The sequence below is a fragment of the Hakea prostrata genome, chromosome 5 (assembly GCF_041222555.1).
Source record: "Hakea prostrata isolate BN-2017 chromosome 5, UWA_Hpros_2, whole genome shotgun sequence".
NCBI classification, from domain to species: domain Eukaryota; kingdom Viridiplantae; phylum Streptophyta; class Magnoliopsida; order Proteales; family Proteaceae; genus Hakea; species Hakea prostrata.
The window spans coordinates 9,403,650-9,424,248 of record NC_142604.1 but is presented as its reverse complement, the minus strand read 5'-3'; the positions used below and the strand labels follow the sequence as shown (position 1 = coordinate 9,424,248).

Here is a 20,599-nt window from a genome sequence, read left to right as displayed (position 1 = left end):
TTTGGAAACCAAACCCAACCGTTGTATTAGCTTTGTTCAATAGATTTTCTGTTTTTTTTTTTTTGGTATAGAATAGATTTTCTGTTTACCAAAAAGAGAAGTGTATGAGTCTTGATTAAAGGAGCCTTGATCGGATCGAGATCTCGGTCAAAATTTTCAATCTCGGCTGTTGAAAAACAAGCGGTGGAGACAGAAATCTCGATCCGACGACCGAGATCTCCGGGCTGAACAAATGCGCAGGACTGAAGCAAAATGCGTCTTGATCACCTACCTGGCGTTGATTGTTTTCCTCCACACATATTGTGTGGGAGCCCACCCACGTTTCACCACAATTTATAATGAAGCCCATGGACTTTGAACACGGATCCCCTTGCGAATCTCTGATAATGAAGCCCATGGACTTTGTTAACACAGGATCCAATTCCTGATAATGAAGCCCATGGACTTCTCTCTCTAGCACCGGATCCATCCTCAGCCGTTCATTGGATTCTGAGTTTGTGTTTGCATTAACACCTGAGGTCGAGGGTTCATGGTATAGTTTGCAGAGCCGATGTTCTCTTCTCCACCACCACCACCAGCTGCTGTTGCGTCTGCAACACGGACAACGTCTCGTTTCCGGATGTCGTTGCAGCTTTTAGGGGTTAAGCCTGTCGTAGCTGCTTGTAGTCGATTGTGTTACTCACTCCGGCATGAAATTGGGTTTCAGCACTTTCTCAAGATTAATACGCCCAAGTTTCAATCTCATTCTGAGATTCAGAGGAACAGAAATAATGGGCTTCTCATACTCAGTTGCTCTAATTCCGACAATTCAACTGCTATTGATACTGCCCCAACACCAACAGCAGTAGTTCCTTTACCGTCTCCTGTTGTAAAGAAGAGGAAGAGATACAGGAAGCTTTATCCAGGAGAGAGCGAGGGTATTGTTCAAGAAATGAGGTTTGTCGCCATGAGACTTCGGAACAACAAAGGCAAGCCTATCCCTACTGTGGGCGAAGAAGAACAAGAAGAAGAAAACGACGGTTCCAACAAGGAATCGGAAGAAGAACTGGAAGAAGAGGAAGGGACATGGCAGCCCAGCATGGAAGGCTTTCTCAACTTCCTGGTCGACAGTAAGCTTGTCTTTGACACCCTCGACCGCATTGTCGAAGCATCTGATAATGTCGCTTGTAAGCTTGTTCTCTCGCCCTTTCAGAAATTTCACTTTCGAATTTCCATAATTTTTTGTTTTATAGAAATGTATCTTACATTTAGGGTATTCTTGAAGCCCAGTCGCACACTCGTGGAGATGAGATTAGGGTATTAACCCAAATGTGCTTCTGAAACTAAAACAGATAAGGACATACTCTTTTTTAGACTCTTGAACTGCTTTGATTGGAGATTGCATCTTGCAAGAAGAGGAACTACAAACTAGGGAATAGAAAAATGGTTATGAGTTTTGTTTGTGGATTTTTTTCTGCTTGGCACCCTTGGTAAGTTTAGATATTAAGCAAAATAATGATATTGTCACTCACTGTTGGTTCCTCTGTGTGTTTTATCTTTTTCTGCAGTTGCTTATTTTCGAAAAACCGGATTGGAGCGGTCTGACTGTCTTTCAAAAGATCTTGAGTGGTTTGCTCAACAGGATATTGTGATTCCAGAACCGGGTCCTCCTGGAGTTTCTTATGCTAAATATTTGAGGGCACTTGCAGAAAGGAGTGCCCCGTTGTTTCTCTGCCATTTCTATAACGTATATTTTGCCCACATTGCTGGCGGTCAAGTGATTGCAAAACAGGTACAAATGTTGTCATTCACAGCCCATTTTGATGAGGGTGTGACTCTCCTCATGGCTATATAGTATTTGTGAAAGCTGATTATTTAGAGTAATTTAATGTATGAAATATTAGAGAAAACCCTCTTAGTGCAGGGCCGGGTAGTAATTTTGAGTTCTTGCAAGGTGAATCACCTCACAGAGTAGTGGTGGGATCATTCCATCTTGTTGAATCAAACCTGATAAGATACCAAGCATGTATCCATAACCTAGTTTTAGTCCTAAGTATGAGTTACACATTTGAGAAGTTGGGCTGTATGAATGTGAAGTTTAAGTTTCTGGGAACGGTGTTTGTACCTCACTGTGAGTCTGATCCTCTGACTATAGGTTTTTTTTGGGATGAATAAATAATATATTAAAGAGAAAGGAACAAACAAGAACGGTCTTTAGGAGGAAGACTGGAAAGAAAGGTTAAGAACCCAGGATACAACAATGAGCCTGTTCCTTGGGGTATCATCAATCAAGGGATGGGGAGAGGCAACAAGTCTAGAAAAATATCAAAATGGATGACATTCAAAATCATGTATTTCGAGCGAGATTTGGAAGTCCATCTCAGAAGGTTTCGTTCCCACCAAAGATGATGGATAGTAGCACAGAACACGAGCTTACCAACCCGATCACAAATAGTAGAGCTTGGGAAGTTCCTCAGAATCCAATTTCACTCACTAGCAAAGCCAAATGATCACCTCGAATGGGCCAAATGAAGGACAGGGCTTTTTCCCAGATAGATCTGGCAAAAGGGCAAGGGAATAAAAGATGGTCAAGGTCCTCCAAACTATTCCAACAAAGGATGCAGTTTGGGCTAACAAGGATGTGGCGTCCATTAAGGAAGGATTGGGTGGGGAGGGCATGGTTGAGGGGCCTCCAAAGTGTGAGGGAGTGATTGGGAATGTGCTTTTTAAACCAAACCAATGGAGGCCAGGGGGTTAAGGGTTATGGTCACGAAGGAGGTTCCAGGCAGAGGAGGTGGAAAAGGTTTTGGTAGGGAAGGGAAGCCAAATGGTAGTGTCACTAGGAGAGGCCAAAATGGTGGGAAGAGAGTCCTAAACCTATGTGAGAATGGGGAGGGGAGCAAGGGACCAGGAGCCATTGGAAATAAAGGTGGACAAGGGGGTGGTTTTGGGGATGCAGGTACCATATACTACTCGAGGGCCTAAAAGGGTCAAAAGAATGCCCAACGGATGCCACAGGTCTAGCCATAAGGAAGTAGAGGAGCCAAAGGAGACAGAAGTAGAGATAGCAGAGAGAACGTGGGGACAGAGCAAGATAATTTTCCTCCAGATCCAAGAGGGGTTGGAGGGCATGGGGACCGTCCAAAGGAAGTATGAGCGGATAAGGAAGGAGTAGACCCAGGAAACCCAAATGGGAGTCATGCCTAGAGGCAATTTTCCAAATAAGCTTGAGAAGGCAGGCCAAGTTAACATCAGAGATCCGACGAATGCCAAGGTCACCTTCAGAAGTTGGGCGACAAATGGTCAACCAACAGTCAGGGTGGATAAAACGGGAAACTTCACACCCTTTCCAAAGGAAAGCAGAGAACAGGGACTCCATGGCATGGATGGTGGATTTCGGGATGGAGAAGATTCCACACCAATAGAGGTATGAGGATTAAAGAACAAAGCGAATGAGTACCATTCTACCAGCGAAGGAATGAAGCTTGCCTTTCCAAAATTGAAGCTTCTTATGAATGTTGTCAAGCATAAGGAGACAATGATGATGAGTGAACCTACCAGGGATGAGGGGGGAGGCCGAGGTAGGTGACGGGAAATGAACCTGGCTTAAACCTCGAGAGCTGAAGAAGAGAGGCTCGCATCTAATCAGAGACACCCGAGAGGTAGATGTTGGATTTATCGAGGTTATCTGGGAGGCCAGAGTTAGATTCAAAAAGGGAAAGGTCGAGAGAATGGAAGAAATGGATAAATGATCAGCTTTGGAGAAGATCATGAGATCGTTAGGCACTTAGGTTCTTAGGTTGTGTGATGAGCTCATTTTAAAGGCCCTTGAATGGATCCTACAATGAAATAGTGGCTCTTTGCAGGCTTCACCATCAATGAGAATGTAAACAAAAATTCTCTGAGAAAATTACAATAACCAACTACGCGGCACAATCAATTGCTTTTAAGTGCCTGCATATACAAATGTAGAAGCAGAAAGATTTCCTCCATCCATAAAGGATGGTTCACTCAACATCCAAGGGTCCTCCAATCCCTATAGAAATTTATTGTGTTCATAAAATACCTTTTTGATGCCCTCTCTTGTCCTATCCCATTCACTTGGTGGAGAAAAACTCGGTCCAACTTAGAGCATACAAGTTAGACACACAAAGTTGGATGTTGTGCTCTAAATATGGTTTAAAGACCAAGTTAAAATTGACATTTGAGTGCATGTCCAATTTGTATTTGCCTACCGAAACCATCAACTTTTCTGGGGAAAGGGGTGCTCTTTTCTGCTTGACTTTAGGATTAATATAATAACAGGCACACTAACAGAATGACAGTACATCATGAAATGTAAGCTTAGGTATATTATGCAATCTTTTAGCATGCGTCTACCTTTTTCCAGTGAATTGCTGCATATCAAGATACGCAATGCCTGGTATATGAAGACTGGAAATATTCCCTTAGGTCCTCCTAGCTTTCTGGCTTGTTTGCTTATCCTAACTCGGTTATGTTGGTAAATATTGTGTTCTAGATGTTGTATTCTAAGCCTTTTAAGTTAGTGGTGTCCATGAGCCATAGCCTCATTGCTTAATGTCTGCAAGTACAGGAAGCATATGTTTCTTGTTAAAGCAACTTTAAACTAACAGTTCAGGAAATAGGTCCTTTCTCATAAATTACTCGGGTAGTGAGATTCACAAGCTGGTCTCTCTGCATTGTTTTATGTAGGCTTCAGAGAAGATCCTGGAAGGAAGGGAGCTGGACTTTTACAAATGGAATGGGGATGAGGAGGAGATGTTGAAAAATGTGAGAGAAAACCTGAACAAGCTGGGGGAGGTAAATGCATCATGTAATTACTTGTATATGTTCTCAAGGAATGATTTAAACACTTCTTTTGATATATCTTTTTGGTTCATGGGTTTTTTGACAAGGCAGAATTGGACACGGGATGAGAAAAACAGATGCTTGAAGGAAGCAAAGAAGTCGTTCAACTTCTTAGGGCAGATCACCCGCCTGATAATTTTGTAGTCTGACATAATTTCACTCAGTGGATCTGAATGCTCTCCAGTTGCAACGCATCGGCTGTTTCTAGCTTGAAGAACTTATACCCGCAGTAAACTTACTATATCAAGCAAAATAGTATTTCTGTATGGCTTCTTATCTTCCCTAGTTATCTGATGGCTCAACTCTTTACACACATCTCCATCAGATAAAAGGAACTGTTCTAAGCACCTGGTTATTTTCTCCACCTCACATTCCTGTATTGATTTTTGAAATTTTGAAGTTCGAACTAGTAAAACCAAATTCTTTTACTTGCATTTCTGCATCTTCTCAGGACCTTGTATTATCTGTGATGCAGTGTTTTGACATGGCCAGTGGTTCCATATATGAGAAGTGACATTCATTGGAAGGATCCAGATCCATGAAGGTGTATGGTTCTTGTATCAGGTTTGCTGAATCTAAGTAAAAGAAGGGGCATTCAATGGAACAATCCAGTTCAATGGTGTGGAGGATGATTCCATCATCATCAATTGTCAAATATCCAAGGAAACAGTAACCAACAATGTAATTTTCCTTTTCTGTACTTGTACCCATGAGGTCATATTCCCTTCCCTAAATTTCCTCTCCACCTGTAAGGCTGTAACCCAGATTTTGGATTGCCTTTTCCCATCTTCTACAATAGCCACACAAGTTTCTGTCATCGAGTTCATGTGAGCAAGGTCATATCATGGACAACAAGGAAGAATTGTCTGGAAAGGAAGCAAATGATAGTGAGGCCCATTTGGTTGAATTAGAACTACTATTGATGGCTCGGTTGAATCAAGACACTACATGTGTGCTTGTGGTCCATGGGTTATTTCTATCAAATCCTTCACCCAAGAGACTGTCTCATAATTTATTAGTTCTAAAAGGTGAACTTCTCTGTCTTTCTTTCCCATTTCAAACTCCGATACAATATATTGTTACCTGGTATTATATATATTTGACAGACCTGATGGTGATAGATCCTGCTTGTTCTGTCACAGCGAGTGAGATCTGGTTCTAGAAATCCCTCCACTGTGAATCAGACAAATTACATGAAAAGAAAGATTTGGAATCAGATAAAAATATATGAAACAAACTTACAAAGAAATGGAAGCCTATGTGCCAGGCTGTTATCCATTATGTCACTCATCTTAAACAACAGAAAAGAGCATATGAGTCATCTGTTAATTTTTCCATCAAATTGATCTATTTAAGTAGTATGAAAGAATATTCTATTGAGATCTAGTGGTCACAGGACTCACAGATTTGAATCAAGGAAAAATCCATTCTTCATAGGGGTTGAGTTACCTCCATTATGACCTTTCTTGAACTTCATTGTGCTTGGTAGTATTTCAGGCAATATGTCTCTCTTTCACATGAGTAGTGGAAACATTAAAAGGTGTTGACCAAAAAAAAAAAAAACATTAAAGGGTGGTTTAGTTGGTAAAAATCAACATTGCATAAGTAATAAGTTAATATTGAAATTTTTTTGAGGGTTGGGTTAAATTTTTTTTACATGAGTGTAAATTTGAAAAAATAGTTCAGTTGGTAAAGATCAACACTTCATAAGTAATAGGTTAGGAATTCAAATCAGTTTGGGGTCGGGGTTCTTTCTCTATAAATACAAGTTTTCCTCCGAAGGAGAAGTAACTTACAAAGCGGATTAGGTGGCTCATATTAGTTCTAATCTGGTATTTCCTTTATTATATATGTAACAATCAAGACACTGCTTTTCCTACCTATTCTGAGAGATTAAATTTGAATTCTATATGCTTCTAGATAAAATTTCAATAAATAAGAAATTTTAAGGAGAAAGGAAAGGAAAGAAAAGAGAAAGTGAAATTGTGTGATGGGTTCATACTTGTTGAAGAGGACTTTTTTGGATCCATTGCTTTCCTTGCATGATTTCATCCCTTGTCTGTATATTTTATCCAAAAGTAGTGTCCCTTTTGACAATGAATATAGTGGAAATGAAGCCACTCACCATATGCATGTGTTAGGTGGGAAATTAGAAAATGCACAGTTAGGTACCAAAGTTAAGAACAACCTTTTAACTAGATTTCATTTTGTTTATTGTCCAAATCACTTGAGTGAAGCTATGAAGAGCAACCAAAAAAAAAAAAAAAAAAGGAACATTCAAATATGGAAAAGGGATTTTAATATTAAGAGGAATGAAACCGACCGTTATAGTAAGAGTCATGATCCCGTCAAAATCGGATATGCGATCGTGCCGAGAAATGAATGTGAAATAACACGGATTATAAAAGTTAAACCCTAAGATCATACGGTCACAAACAAGACTCACGGATTAATCCAACGGTTGAGAACGGAAGGTAAACCCTACATGAAATAGTAATCAATACAAAGGGGAGGTGACTGAATCATTCTTCCTCTATTCTATCTCTTAATTAAGTTTTGCAACTATTCAGAGCTCTTTAGTGATGCAATTATTGACTTAGCCATTAGAGCTGGCTTCTTAGCCGACAAGTCGGCCCGCATCTAACTATTGTTTTGTAAGCTTCAGACGGGTGCACAGTATTCAAAAGCATCACATACTATAAATAGATGTAATTCCTTTCTTTGAATAAAGTTTGGAAAAGACAGAGCTCCCCTCCATTCCTTATATGATTAAATAATACATTTTGCACCAAACCAATATTAACATTTTCTTTACCATTTCAAACTACATACCATATATTTGTCTTTTTCTTATGAATACTGAATTTTAATTTTGGATCTGATAGATCCTAAAGATTTAGTCACAGGGAGAGATCTGATCCTTAAACCCCACCCCCAATCAGACAAAATACATTAAAAGAAAGACTTGGAAGCAATATATTCCAGCCTGCCATATGTCAATTACACAAAACCGTGCAAAATAGCAATCCACCAAACAGTTTTTCAGTTTTTCTTTTATTGCTATTTTATCAAAATGAGACTTGAATGTTCCTGCCAAATGATTAAAAAAAAATGTTGTTTTTTTGGTAAACAACAGATTTATTCCACCCGGGCAAGGAGTGGGGGAGGAACAAGTTCCACCAACCACAAAGTGGAAGACGGCCATGCTTTCGGGCCTAAAACCGAAAGAGCCTTCATGGTTAAGAGATCAATTATTACATTAGATCTCTTAGGAATATAGGTAGGGATATAGTGAATGAAGTTATCCATTAAGTAATGAATATCTTGGATCAATGGCTCCACTACCATTGGGGGTTGGATCTCACCATCAAGATACCTGATTAGCTGCTTACAATCAGATTCAATAAGAATCGACTCATAACCACTTGCAAGCGCCTCCAATAATCCTGCTCTAAAAGCAATAATTTCTCATTCTTCAGCTGAATTATAATGTCCCGGTATCGATGAAGCACCCAGAAGTTTGCCTTCGACATCTCGGATAATAATGCCAACACTACCTCCCTTTGTTCTTTCAACCCATGATGAATCACCAAATTCAAACAATGCCCTTTATCATGAATTCAGGCTAAAACTATCAAACAATTTTTCAGATAAATTCACTTATCAAAATCATAGTAACTAAATGATTTTCAGACAGATTCACTTATCAGAATCAGAAAAATCAAATAATTATTTTATTACGAATATGATCTTACAGAATCTAATTCCGCAAAATCATGATTTTTTAGATACATGATTCTGAAGTGGATTCCAAAGAATTGGAGAACCAAACGCTATCTTAAGAATCTAGGGTTCAGTTTACCAAAAAAAAAGAATCTAGGGTTCATAGGTCCAGGAAATAGAAAAGTGAGAGATGAGGAATTTTCAAATCTGAAATTTCCTTGACTTACTATCTCTAAATAGAAAGTTGTTATGGCCAGTTAATAATGTATGAAAAACACATTGATCCAACAATTCCAGGGATCAGCTATTCAAAACCTCATTGGCCGACAAATAGACTACATTGGCAGCATGGAAAACCCACTTACATACCATTTCTATATGTTGGACGAATTTGCCCTTGTATGTGTGTATCGTGCTATCAATACGATACCGATATTAATGCAAAACCGGTAGATATAGTTACACATATCATATCGGGCAACTCAGCCTTCATGACCGTTAGATTTTGCGTAAAGGGAAGGCTACCAAGTGATCATCATAAGAAGGTAATGATAAAAAGCAGCGAGGACTAGTGGGCACTGTTTTGTAATGATCATCGTCAACGTTAAAACCTAAAAGCAAAACCAGAATATGAAAAGCCCAAACTACCCTTCTCTCTCATGTGATGTTTGTTTGAGAGAAATTATAAAATACTCGTGTTATGTACTTGCCTTCTACAGAAATTAATTGTGGCACAGTGGCAGTTGAGTAATATCGTCTCGTGCTTTACGTTGATACAACAATTAATAATAATTAGAAGATTCATACATTTTTTAAATATGATATGAGATTTGACCTTTTATTTTCTTTGGCCTGCAATTTCTTCCTTTTTTTTTTTTTGGTAAAAACCTAAAAAAAAAAATTAAGATCTACAATGGTTCTTCTCTCAACCATTCTAATTTGTCCCCAAAAAATAAAATAAAATAAGGCAATTAGATGTAACGTGTTGATCATATATTTCCTGATAAAATATTTTTAATTAAAAATTATAACTTAATTGAAAAGGATTTATTTATTCTCATTTACATCATGGACTTTGCTATTCTTCATATTCATTAATGAAATATAATTAATAATTCAATGGCTCTAGCATGAGAAATTTTGATGCCATTGATCTTCTATAAATTAGAATTGTAATATGATGGTCGGGTGAACTCTTTAAAACCCTAATCTTGACCTATTTGTAATTTGAAATTATTAATTATGTTTGAAATTATTTTAGGGCAGGTTTGGTTACATGAATCTAGAGATTTCAAACTCTGATCTGATCGTTCCCGTTTGTGTAATCCTAGATTCATCGGTCCCTTCCTCGTGCGGTTTGGGAACGTTACTTCTTTCCTTTCATCCGTCGTCGTTTTTTTTCTTTCTTCCCCCTTTTTTTTCTTTTCTTTTTGTTTGAAATTAATTTAGTGGGTCTAGGAAGGAAGAAAGGTTCCTTAGAAGGCAAATTTGGAATTAGAGGGAGTCATGATTCGTGAAGGATCTATAAATGCCATGTTTGAATTGTTAATTTTCATTCCCTCCTTCAATTTTTAATGTAAATATAAACATGGATACATGGGATATGGATGGATACATGGGATTATAGGAGTTTTTTATGCTAAACACATGATGGGTTGAAATTATTGTATTTCCTTAGTAAGAGATGTTAACAAAATAATCACAATGAAGATTTGATGCAATGCATATGTGTGTCTTGTGTTAAGCTTCATTTAGTAATATTTACGAAGAGAGCTTCTTAATACGATCATTACATAGATGGAATATTCACCTACACCTACATCTACACGGATAGAATTTCCTATTTTTATTTACATAGATAGGAACTGTATAATAAGAAATGAGTTATATACATGTCATGACTCATGAAACCTACAAATGACTTGATTGTAAAATAATAAAAATAAACAAAATTATTAAGATCAGTATTAGGGTCGAGTTGATAGGGTCAAACTCTCGAGTTCGGATCTGCGACCCGTCGGGGGAGCACAAACCGACGGCTTAAAACCACAAAAAACAGGGGGGCCCAGGGTGGTGATGGGAGGGTTTTTTTTTTTTTTTTTTAATTTTAATTTTCAGTGGTGGGGCCCACCTTTTTTGTGGTGGAAAACCCGTCGGGGGTGATGATCCGAATTCCAAACTCTCACCCCTAACTAGTAGATTCTGATTCAAAACTATAATATATATATATTTTTTTGGAAATGAGGTTCATCAGGGCTAGCTTACGCTCACCACGACTACATCTTCAAGGCGCTTTTTATATAATTAATATAGGCGAGGCTTCGCCCCTGGCCTCGAGAGGATTTGAACTCTGACCTCCTATGTGGAAGCGTTGGGCTTTGCCGACTGAGCCACCCCTCGGGGTTAAATATTATTGTTTTAATCACTCTCAAAGTTACGGTTACGAGCCTAAACCACATTCCAAGAAAGCATGCAAGCCTTGTTAAGACTAAACTTATACCCCTCGTTTTATGGATGATTCGATTCAATCTGATTTTCTTTTGGGACAATTAAATTGAGCTCAAAGTCTACTCCCAACCAAGACCGGCAGCACAATTGAGAAATGTATCAATGGCAAAGATAATGTTATCTTGATTGTCTTTTTCTTTTTTGGTTATCTTGGTTGTCACAAAACAGTATTTTCTAAGGGAGTGCAAGAAAAAAAAATCCATCACCATCTTAAGATTCAAAGTTGTAGACTTTTTATAGAATACATAAATAGGAAGATCAAGACTAAATTGCAGAAGCCAATTAACGAGCTAACTAAAATAAGCAATTAACGAATAGCCCGAGAAAAAATGCAAAGTCAAATGCGGCTGTCTTAGGACTCGGGTTGTACTGAAGAAATTCACGGAATGTGACTCTGCCCAGTGGGCGATTAGAACGAAGAGCTTTAAGGGAGGAAGAAGAAGACGAAATTGACTGCCACAGAGGCACAGAAGAGGCACAGAAGAAGAGAGAGAGAGAGACAAGAGTAAAAATAAACAAACAGAAATAAATCCAAGACGAGAAGAAGCCGCGTGCAGGTGTTAATGATGTCGCTCTTCTCGAAGAAATGCTTGTAGGCTTCTCTTTCTTCCATCAATTTCTTAGTCCCTCAAGCATTTTGAGAGTCATAGATGAAAAGGGTTGAATAGGAGTGTCGGTGAAAAAGGGTTGGAAACTTGGAAGGAGGAGAATCCTGGAGCTACAAATGCCCTTTTGTTTCCTTCCTTTTCAGAAACAAAGATGACGGAGGATCATTGTTTATCTTTCGGCAAGGTGTGTGTTTGGTTCTGTTCGTGTGTCTCGTTTGTTCTTCTGTTTTTTCTTAATTTGCCTTTACTCTTTTGTTGAAGGTTCCTTAACAAAATTTGAGTTTATGGGTTGCTATAAAGCATGTTTTTTCCCCTTCTTTCAGGAGCCCTTTTTATTATTTTGTCTGATTAATAGAGTGTACATCAGATTTTGATGATGTCATTGGCGAAATGTAAATCATTTCTAAATAAATTTCTCAACTCTGAGCTCTGTATTCTGCTCATTCATTCTGTGTTGGCATCTCTCCCCAACGATACATGGTTTTTTTTCCGTTGATGTTTTGTCTCTTGTTCTCTATGATTTATATTTTATTGGTACCTCTGATTTTGGGTTTCCGTTTGGCTGAAACTTCAAAGAGAATGAAGATTGCCCCCCCCCCCTTTTTTTTTTTTTGGGTCGAATTTTTGGGATTTTTCTGTCACCAGTTTGTTTAGATTTTACTTATGTCTCTCTAGTCCGTGCCATCTTGATTTCTCCAGCATCAATATATTGTTATTGCTTATTAATCTGTTTTTGGTCACGTAGCAGACACTGAAAAATATCTGTGTAACTTCTTCATCGCAGGATTCTCTCATCATCAAGCCCCCTAAGAAATCTCCCTTAGTATTGAGGACGGTTGTCTTATTGTTCTCCGTGGTCTGTGGTGTTTATATTTGCTCAATCTGTTTAAGGCAGATAAGTACCCAGACAAAAGCCAGGTTCCTAAGTTTTCAAGGGGTTCAAAGGTCTTGTCATGTTCTAGATATTGCTCCAGAGGAAATTCATTATGTGCACTATCCCATACCCAACACTTTTGACAGGTAATTCAGATATTCTTTTTGGTTATTGCAATTTTCTGTCCGGGTTTACGTTAATCAACATCAAATGTTGTTTGATGCATTAGCAGGGCTGAATGTGTGTGCCATCCTGTAAGATTCTTTGCCATATTATCGATGCAGAGATCTGGAAGTGGGTGGTTTGAAACCCTGTTGAACAGCCATATCAATGTAAGCTCGAATGGTGAAATATTTTCTCCAAAGGAAAGAAGAGCAAATGCTTCGGCAATAGTGGAGACGCTGGATAAGGTTTATAATCTTGACTGGTTAACTAGTGCTTCCAAGAATGAATGTTCAGCTGCAGTTGGCTTCAAGTGGATGCTTAATCAGGTCTGTAATCTGAAGTTAAGCTGCATTCCCATTAAAATGTCTTCACCACAGTGACTTTTAAGTTTGATACTGCTTCATTTACAAAATCATAATTTAAAACATTCATAGTGCTTAGTTTTGTCATGGATGAAAAGTTATGCTAATTATCATGGTTGACTCTCAAAGCAATTGCCTATCGGGCAGTACTTGTTTTATGCTTACCCAGCCTTCTTTACTTGTGTTATAATTTTGTTTCAAGTCCAGTTCAGATATAAATGAAAATTCTGGCTTGTTGCATTCGTTCATTAATAAAATGGAATGATGCCTACATATTTTTGGTGGCCAACACAGGAGAACTCTATAGCATCTGTAATTCATAGACAAACATTAAGAATCTCTTTGCTGCATGTCACCTTTCCCAGTTTCAGCTTGTCTCAGAAGCCAGGTGGTAAAAGGACTTTGTGGATAATTTGCCTTGGTATGCTTACTGGTTTAGGTCTTAACTTATTAGTGTCCTAGTCTGGCTGAGTTTCCTATTAGGCTTTAGCCTTAATTAGCTAACAGTTACGTTCGAGTTATATTTCACTTTGTAACTCTATTTCGGTTTATTTTAATAATATGTATTGGTTGGTGTGGCGGAACATATATTTTATTCTCGAGCTCTATTCTCCACTTGTTTCTCTTCTTCTCCCTCAATCTCTCTTTCTCCTTCTCTTTACTTGGTACTGGTTCCTAATTTTGGGATTGTGTACCTGGTTCCATAGAAGAATTAATCAGTACTTGTTTCTCCTCGTGATTGCTGTTTTGAAAGTTGTTTAGGTTTCTAGTTTGAAGAATGAAGCCCTAGTTCAAAGAAGATGAACTAGCATTTCCATTAGATTTAGCATGGGAAATGGTATAAGTTTGGTTTGAAAGTTGCTGGTACTGGTGTAGATCATACTCAATCTATTTCCACTACTGTTGTTTCTTAATTGGATGCTGAAGAAACTGCTAGCTACAGCTTGCACTGATTGAAGAGGACGATTTATGTAGGGCCCTGTTACTGGTTCGATTTTTGAATTCTTGTTAGAGATAAGGGTTTCTCTTTGTTAATTTTCTATTTGATTTAAATTGGCTGCTGTGATTTTTTTTCGATTTTCTTCTTGTTGATTTGGCGAGGATTATAAGAAAATTTGTTGAACTAGTCATGCATCTTCTTCGGTGGCCCCCAAATGGTTCTTCAGCTGAAGATATTGAGATTGATTGGAGAATTTATTTTTTTGCATTTACTGCTGTTGAAGAAACCTGCTTTTGTTGATCGATGGTTGAAGACCGCAGTTGTTGGATTTCCACCATTGGTTGAGTTTGGGTACGAGATGGTATTGGTGGTTCCGATTCCAAGCTTTTCCACCTCTAGTTAATATTGATTTCGTTGCTTTGAGCTGTTGATATTGATTTCCTTGGTTTTTCTGATTTCTTTTTAGGGTTTCCATTTTAGTTGGCTTCACATAATTCTGCCTCCTTTTTTTGGTTCCTTATTGCAAGGAAAAGAAGGCAATCACGATCCTTCTTTTTCAGTAATTACCCATCTCTCTTATGCTATATAACAATCTTGCCATTAAGAGCTTTCTCTTCCAAGTTTGTCCTCCATTTGTAAATCTAATTCCTTTCATATCTTTTGCTTCATTATTTACCAAAAACCCTTGGAGAATTTCATAATTTATGATAGTAACATTATTTTATATTTCATGTTATTTTGTTAATTGGTTGGATTCATGAGTAATTTGAAATGGATTTTGAAACCCTGTATTACTTTTTTCGGTATAGTTACTTGGACTTAACTAGGGATTGCATTGGGATTGGTGGATAAATTACTAATTTGCCATTATCTAACTTTGGTGGATTGGTCACGTCAATTGGGATTTTATTTGTCATTGTGGGGATGATTTGTAGGTAGACATACTTAATTGGTTCTTTTCTTATCAAATTTTTTGAGATGTTTGTTTGACATGATTCTTGGTCACTATTTGGTCACATGTGATGCCACACGTGAGAAGGAGATTGAAGATGTCTGCAACAAGCAAATTAATTTTCATGAGATTCCTTTTACATGGATTTTACACACTCAAGAGTGAGTTTGATTGTTCTTGAAGTGCCTTTCTTGGCATAGGCTTTTGTATAGTCATTGGAGCTGCACTTCTATGAAATTTTGTGTGGCCACAGGAGTTGCACTTATCTGAGATTCTTTGCGCAGGCGTTAAAGCTGTTATTTTGTGGACTTTTATGTGACTGTTAGGTGCTACATTTAGTGGACTTTTCCATAGCCATTAGGTGCTACATTTGAAGGATTTTTATGTTGTTGCATTTCATGACCTTCATTTGGGAGGGTGCTTGATGTTACTGTTAGGTGTTGTGTTTTGTTATCTTTGTTGGGAAGGCATAGATTCATGACAATTGATTGGGTTTTTGCTTTGAGGTTGTTGGCATTTGACTACGACATGGTTCAAGACTGGTGCTATTTTTCAAGTTGTTTTTGTTTGTCCAAGTTGGGACATTCTATTAATATTATATACTTCACTTGAGGGGGATTGTTAGAGATATGAAAGACAACATGATGTAACACAATAGGGTTGACCCTCTATTGTGGTTTGCTTATTGGTTTAGGTCTCACTTATTAGTGTCCTAGTCTGATTGAATGTTCCCTTAGGCTTTAAGCTTAATTAGGTAAGAGTGATATTTCTTTTTGTAATTGTATTTCTGTTTATTATAAATATAGATTCTACTGCCCAATCGTGTTCTCTATTCTTCCCCCTCACCCTCCTTCTCTGTGCCTGGTACTGGTTACAGATTATGGGGTCGTTTGCAGTTACATTATTATTTTATTAATCCATCCCTTACTATACTCTCTCTTTGGTCTTTGCTGCTGCTTGATCTTATTATGTATATGGTCCATCATTTCTCCTCTCCCACCCCTTTATGCCTGACAAACACAGGAGGCCTGAGTGGTAGATTGTAGAAAAGGAGGAAGAGAATGCTCTTTCTCTCTCTCTATTGTTTCTCGGACCGAGGTTGTGGGTCGACTGCACTCTCTATCAGGCATAGAAGGGAAATTGTTACTGCCTTTTGGTGAATCCAGCCTCTATTGATGAATCCAAGAGGGGGTCTTCTCTTGATATTTGACTGCCTCTTTTTGTCAAGGGTTTTATAACATCATTATCTATCTTAGTGGAACCTTCTCCCTAGAAAAGGTCCATTCCTTACACCTTGGAAGGGCTTTACATGCTAAAATTGGCATTTGCTTCTGCAGTTGGGTTGACTTTTTCCAGGTTCTATTATTTTTCATGTATTTGGTTTTTCTCATGTATCTCCATTAACTTACTCAAAGGGTTGTTTTTTCACCAACTATTGTTCCTTAAGGTAACATTGTGATTACAAGCAGACATATGACTGCAAAGATCCTTACAGGTTGATATTTCACTGGAACCACTAGCCTAGTTCTTCCTCCGGTGATGCTTAATGTTACTTCTCAATTTGTGGAGTTGTGTTGGTACTATCAGCATTAAAAGAGCAGAGCTACTGACTGAATTTTCTTTATTTAGTTGTGGCAGAAATCAGGATGTTAAGATGGATGAGTGGCAAAACCAGGAAGGATAAGATAAGGAATGATCTTATTAGAGTTGGTCTGGGAGTTGCTACCATAAGTGATAAGCTTCAGAAAAATCTTTTGAGGTGGCACGGCTGTGTTCAACGGAGACCTATAAATGCCCCTTTACGGAGAAGTGATATAATCCGGATTGAAGGAAGTAGAAGAGCTAGGGGTAGACTTAAGATAACCTTAAGAGAAGTGGTGAGAAAGGATATGCAAAGCTTAGGCCTTGTATCTAGCATGGCCTCAAACATAACTAATTGAAAGGCAAAAATCTATGTAACCGACCCATTTAGTTGGGACAAGGCTTATTGTTGTTTATGTTGTTGTTGTAGTTGTGCTCTTCACTGGCTTTCATATTTGTTAAATCAATAGGCATGAAGTTTTTCATGAGAAATCTACATGCAAATTGGCCCAAAGAAAGTAATAAATTATTCTTTTTCTGGTAGAAATAATCAATTTTGTTAAAGTTTGTAAGATTGTATTATTATATAATAAGTATCAAATTTGGAGACTACAGTCATTTCCTTCAGCTATCCTAGGTGAAGATTAGCAGCCATACTGTGCTGGAGGGTAGAAAGCTTTGTTCAACTCTTGGGGAAACAAAATAAGAGCTTCATCAGTAACCACCTCAATCTGAAGCCATCCTTAACCCATGGGGTTGTTATCATGAAGTAATATGATGATGGTCTCATCCCAATCTGCAGCTGTCCTGCTGTCCTCCAAACCTCACTCAAATAAAAAAGTTGTTCTGATATTTTTTCTACCTTGGTATGGTGGCTTTGGTTCTATAATATCTCGAATAGGAGTACAATTGCTAGGTGTAGTAATGTCCCAAGTGCCAATCATAATTTTTCATTTTCTTGATTCTTCACAATAGTCATCTTGCGCTTGCATTTATCCTCTGATAGTGCAGTAATTCATGTTTCCAGCTGTAATTAAAGATCTCTGGTTTTTTGTGGTTTGGCCAAGGCACTCTTTTTCTGCTGTTATTTAGGTAACAACTGAAAAGCTGATGAATGGGACAAAACCACATGTTTCTTTAAGAAATCAGTTTCCTGTTTATGTGAACTGTACTTTCTGACCATCTGGAGTCCCCCCCCCCTTTTTTTCCTTTAGCTTTTTTCAATTTTTGGATGATACAAATTTGTTAGTGATTGGCATTGATTTGTTACCTGTAATGTTCTTTTTTCTGCTTTCGTTGATTGGTCAATGTGTAGAACTTTGTGTGCGATTTATACGTTATTTTAACATGTAAATATCTGTTCTTTAGATTCTTGTTTGGGGTAAATTTTGGATAGAATTCTGACTTATAGTCTGATATACATCTGCTTTATGTTGGTCTGTTAGGATTTCTTAGCAACATTGGTCCTTTCTATGATGTTTGTTTTTGTGGGAGTAAAGCATTGTTGACATTACTTGTCTTGCCATGCTTAACTCTCAGGGTTTGATGGAGCATCCCAATGAAATTGTAGAATACTTCAATCGCAGGGGCGTCTCTGCAATATTTCTCTTCCGGAGAAATGTGTTGCGCAGGATGATATCAGTCCTAGCAAATTCTTATGATCGAAATGCTAAGCTACTGAATGGGACCCACAAGTCGCATGTACATTCACCTCATGAGGTCTCTCTCTCTTTCTCTCTCTCTCTCTCACACACCCCCACCCACCCACACCCACACACCCCCACATGCATTAGCTTAGCTTAGCTGCTTTTTTAATCTGGTTTCTCACCGTTTACAGGCCCAGATACTAGCAACATACAAGCCTGTCATCAATGCCACATTATTGATTTCAAATCTGAAAGAAGTGGAGGATACAACTGCAAAAGCTTTAGAATACTTCAAGAGTACTCGACACATGATTCTTTACTATGAGGACATAATAAAGAACCGCACTGTAAGATATCTTCCATATATGGGACATGGTGCTTATGCTCCCTTTTATCTTTTTCACCCTGCATGCAATGCTATCTTCGTTTCTGAAGTTCCTCATCTTCTCTGCAGAAGCTTATGGACGTCCAAGACTTTCTAAGAGTTCCCCGGAGGAAGCTTAAGAGCCGTCAAGTGAAGATACACACAGGGTCTTTATCAGATCAAGTTGGAAACTGGGATGATGTTAACAAGACACTCAAGGGAACACAGTATGAGAGCTTCCTCAATTCAGACTATGAAATGTAGTGCTGTTGTCCTCTTTCAAGTCCTGTAAATAGCAACCAGCAGCATCCACCACCCCCAAAAGAAGCCCCCATTCACATTTTTTTTCTTCCTTTCCACAAGAAGAGCCAGCAACCCACATTTTTCCCCTCTGCCTCCTTTCGCAATGCAGCTGAAAGTTTTGTTTGCGTTCATGAGCTTCAACTTTTCATATTTTATTTTCATTTACTGTTGTTTAAGTTAAATCTTTTGTTGAAGCTCTTTTCATTCTCCTCCCCCCCACAAAAAAAAAAAAAAATGTGTTCCAGACTGACATTCATGTAAATTTAATTATCAAATCAAATCAAATCTTTCTCTGTGGCTTATACACTTGTTTTATTTAGTTTTACTTGGGAGTTCTACAGGGAGGTTGAGGCCTCAAACAAGTGAGGCTGCCCATTTTCAGTACCTTTCAGACAAGTCAAATAAAATTGAATACAAGAGATGGGTAGTTTCTTAACTGGCCCAGAACAGAGCATCAACCTGGTTTTGGCCGAGTCTGAGCACCATCTGAAACATCATTTGCCGCACCTGTTTTAAGCTTGTGCTGTTGTGCACGAGTGTGTTTCTAAACAGACCTGAAATCCATGGCCTTGAGGGTAAATGGGGCATAACCAGTCCCAACCGATCAGGATATCTAGGTTGTGGCTCTCAAAGATGGGCTTACCTTAGAAGCAAACTCTTCACTGATTCTCTTAGGGCCTGTTTGGTTACTTAAATCCAGATTTCTGGATTTGAAATCTCTGGATTCATGAATCTGAGAAATATACCCGTTTGGTTGTAAAAATTTACAGATTCATGAAATCTAGAGATTCACATTTTTACATTAAAAACATGAATCTGTAGATTTATGGGTAAGGGGTGAAATCCAGAGATTTCAAAATAGTTATACATTTGCACATTCACAAAAATCACGTCAATCAAATAGTTTTTTAGGATGAAACCACAAATTTCATTCCACAACCAAACATTTAATTTTAAAATTATGTCTCCATAGATTTGAAATCTCTAGATATTTGAAATCTCCGGACTCATGTAATCAAACAGCCCCTTAACTATTTGATTCGCATCCAACAATTCTCTGTTTTAATAACTCTGGAATCAAAATTTGCCAAATATGATTTAGTGCGACTCTTCAAGTACACCATGTTAAACATTTGATAATTTAATCAGTTGAAATGGGGTATTCTCATATCCAAGGTTTAAAGTATCTCACGATACCATACAATACTAGCTAATACGTATCCATATTTGACTCGAGCGATACGATACATCTCGATACGTCTTTCTATTGAACTATGCTAAAATACATTAGTCAGAGCGATATAATACTTGATACGGGATGATATGTCTCTTAAAATCATATAATCGATACGATATTTGATACCGATACTTTTAAACCTTAATCATATCCACATATTAAAAGTAATTGAATGGGTTTGGATTTGAGTATTCCTAGCTGGATATGAGAGTTTGGAAGTGGATTTTGTTATCCATTTAGAACTTTACTTGAAGGTAGAGGATGACACTACTCAGATGTCTCCCCACCACACATGACAATCAAATCAAGAAGAAGTCTTGTCTTACTAAATGTTGTCTTACTAAATGGGTTCGACTATGTGGATTCTTGCCTTCCAATCAACTCTATTTAAGGTCAAATTGAATACAAGGCCAGAGTTATGCATTTTTTTTTCATTACTTCTTGTAAGGTCATCTTAGGTTTGTTCTTAGCTCTTTTAGTTTTTTAAA

The 20,599-nt window shown here is 38.0% G+C and overlaps 2 protein-coding genes across 4 annotated transcripts; both read left to right on the top strand.

Moving 5' to 3' along the window:
• Nucleotides 1-450: 450 nt before the first annotated feature.
• HO2 (heme oxygenase 2) lies at nt 451-6,094 on the top strand. 2 transcript variants are annotated; one of them, XR_016173529.1, is made up of 5 exons: nt 451-1,166; nt 1,548-1,771; nt 4,693-4,800; nt 4,900-5,199; nt 5,324-6,094. XR_016173529.1 is itself a non-coding variant. In XM_089156247.1 (4 exons), the coding sequence occupies exons 1-4, from the start codon at nt 551-553 to the stop codon at nt 4,990-4,992; spliced, it is 1,041 nt and encodes a 346-aa protein (XP_089012373.1). In that variant the 5' UTR covers nt 451-550; the 3' UTR covers nt 4,993-5,313. The 2 variants fall into 2 exon arrangements, 1 of the variants encoding a protein (XP_089012373.1); XM_089156247.1 differs by lacking the exon at nt 5,324-6,094 and having other exon boundaries at nt 4,900-5,313.
• Nucleotides 6,095-11,366: 5,272 nt separating this feature from the next.
• LOC149014963 (uncharacterized) lies at nt 11,367-19,181 on the top strand. Of its 2 annotated transcripts, none has more exons than XM_089155907.1 (6): nt 11,367-11,871; nt 12,472-12,707; nt 12,791-13,052; nt 18,101-18,280; nt 18,399-18,554; nt 18,662-19,181. In XM_089155907.1, exons 1-6 carry the CDS (start codon nt 11,839-11,841, stop codon nt 18,833-18,835), a joined length of 1,041 nt encoding a protein of 346 aa, XP_089012033.1. In that variant the 5' UTR covers nt 11,367-11,838; the 3' UTR covers nt 18,836-19,181. The 2 variants fall into 2 exon arrangements, with proteins under 2 accessions (XP_089012033.1, XP_089012034.1); XM_089155908.1 differs by having other exon boundaries at nt 12,794-13,052; nt 18,662-19,180.
• The last annotated feature ends 1,418 nt before the right edge of the window (nt 19,182-20,599 follow it).

Bases quoted from the DNA above. Each gene is read 5' to 3' on its own strand.
- HO2 (XM_089156247.1), top strand. From the start codon at position 551: ATGTTCTCTTCTCCACCACCACCACCAGCTGCTGTTGCGTCTGCAACA. The intron at 1,772-4,692 runs GTACAAATGTTG...TGTTTTATGTAG, and splicing joins GTCAAGTGATTGCAAAACAG to GCTTCAGAGAAGATCCTGGA. The intron at 4,801-4,899 runs GTAAATGCATCA...TTGACAAGGCAG, and splicing joins ACCTGAACAAGCTGGGGGAG to AATTGGACACGGGATGAGAA.
- LOC149014963 (XM_089155907.1), top strand. From the start codon at position 11,839: ATGACGGAGGATCATTGTTTATCTTTCGGCAAG. The intron at 13,053-18,100 runs GTCTGTAATCTG...CTTAACTCTCAG, and splicing joins TCAAGTGGATGCTTAATCAG to GGTTTGATGGAGCATCCCAA. The intron at 18,555-18,661 runs GTAAGATATCTT...TCTTCTCTGCAG, and splicing joins ACATAATAAAGAACCGCACT to AAGCTTATGGACGTCCAAGA.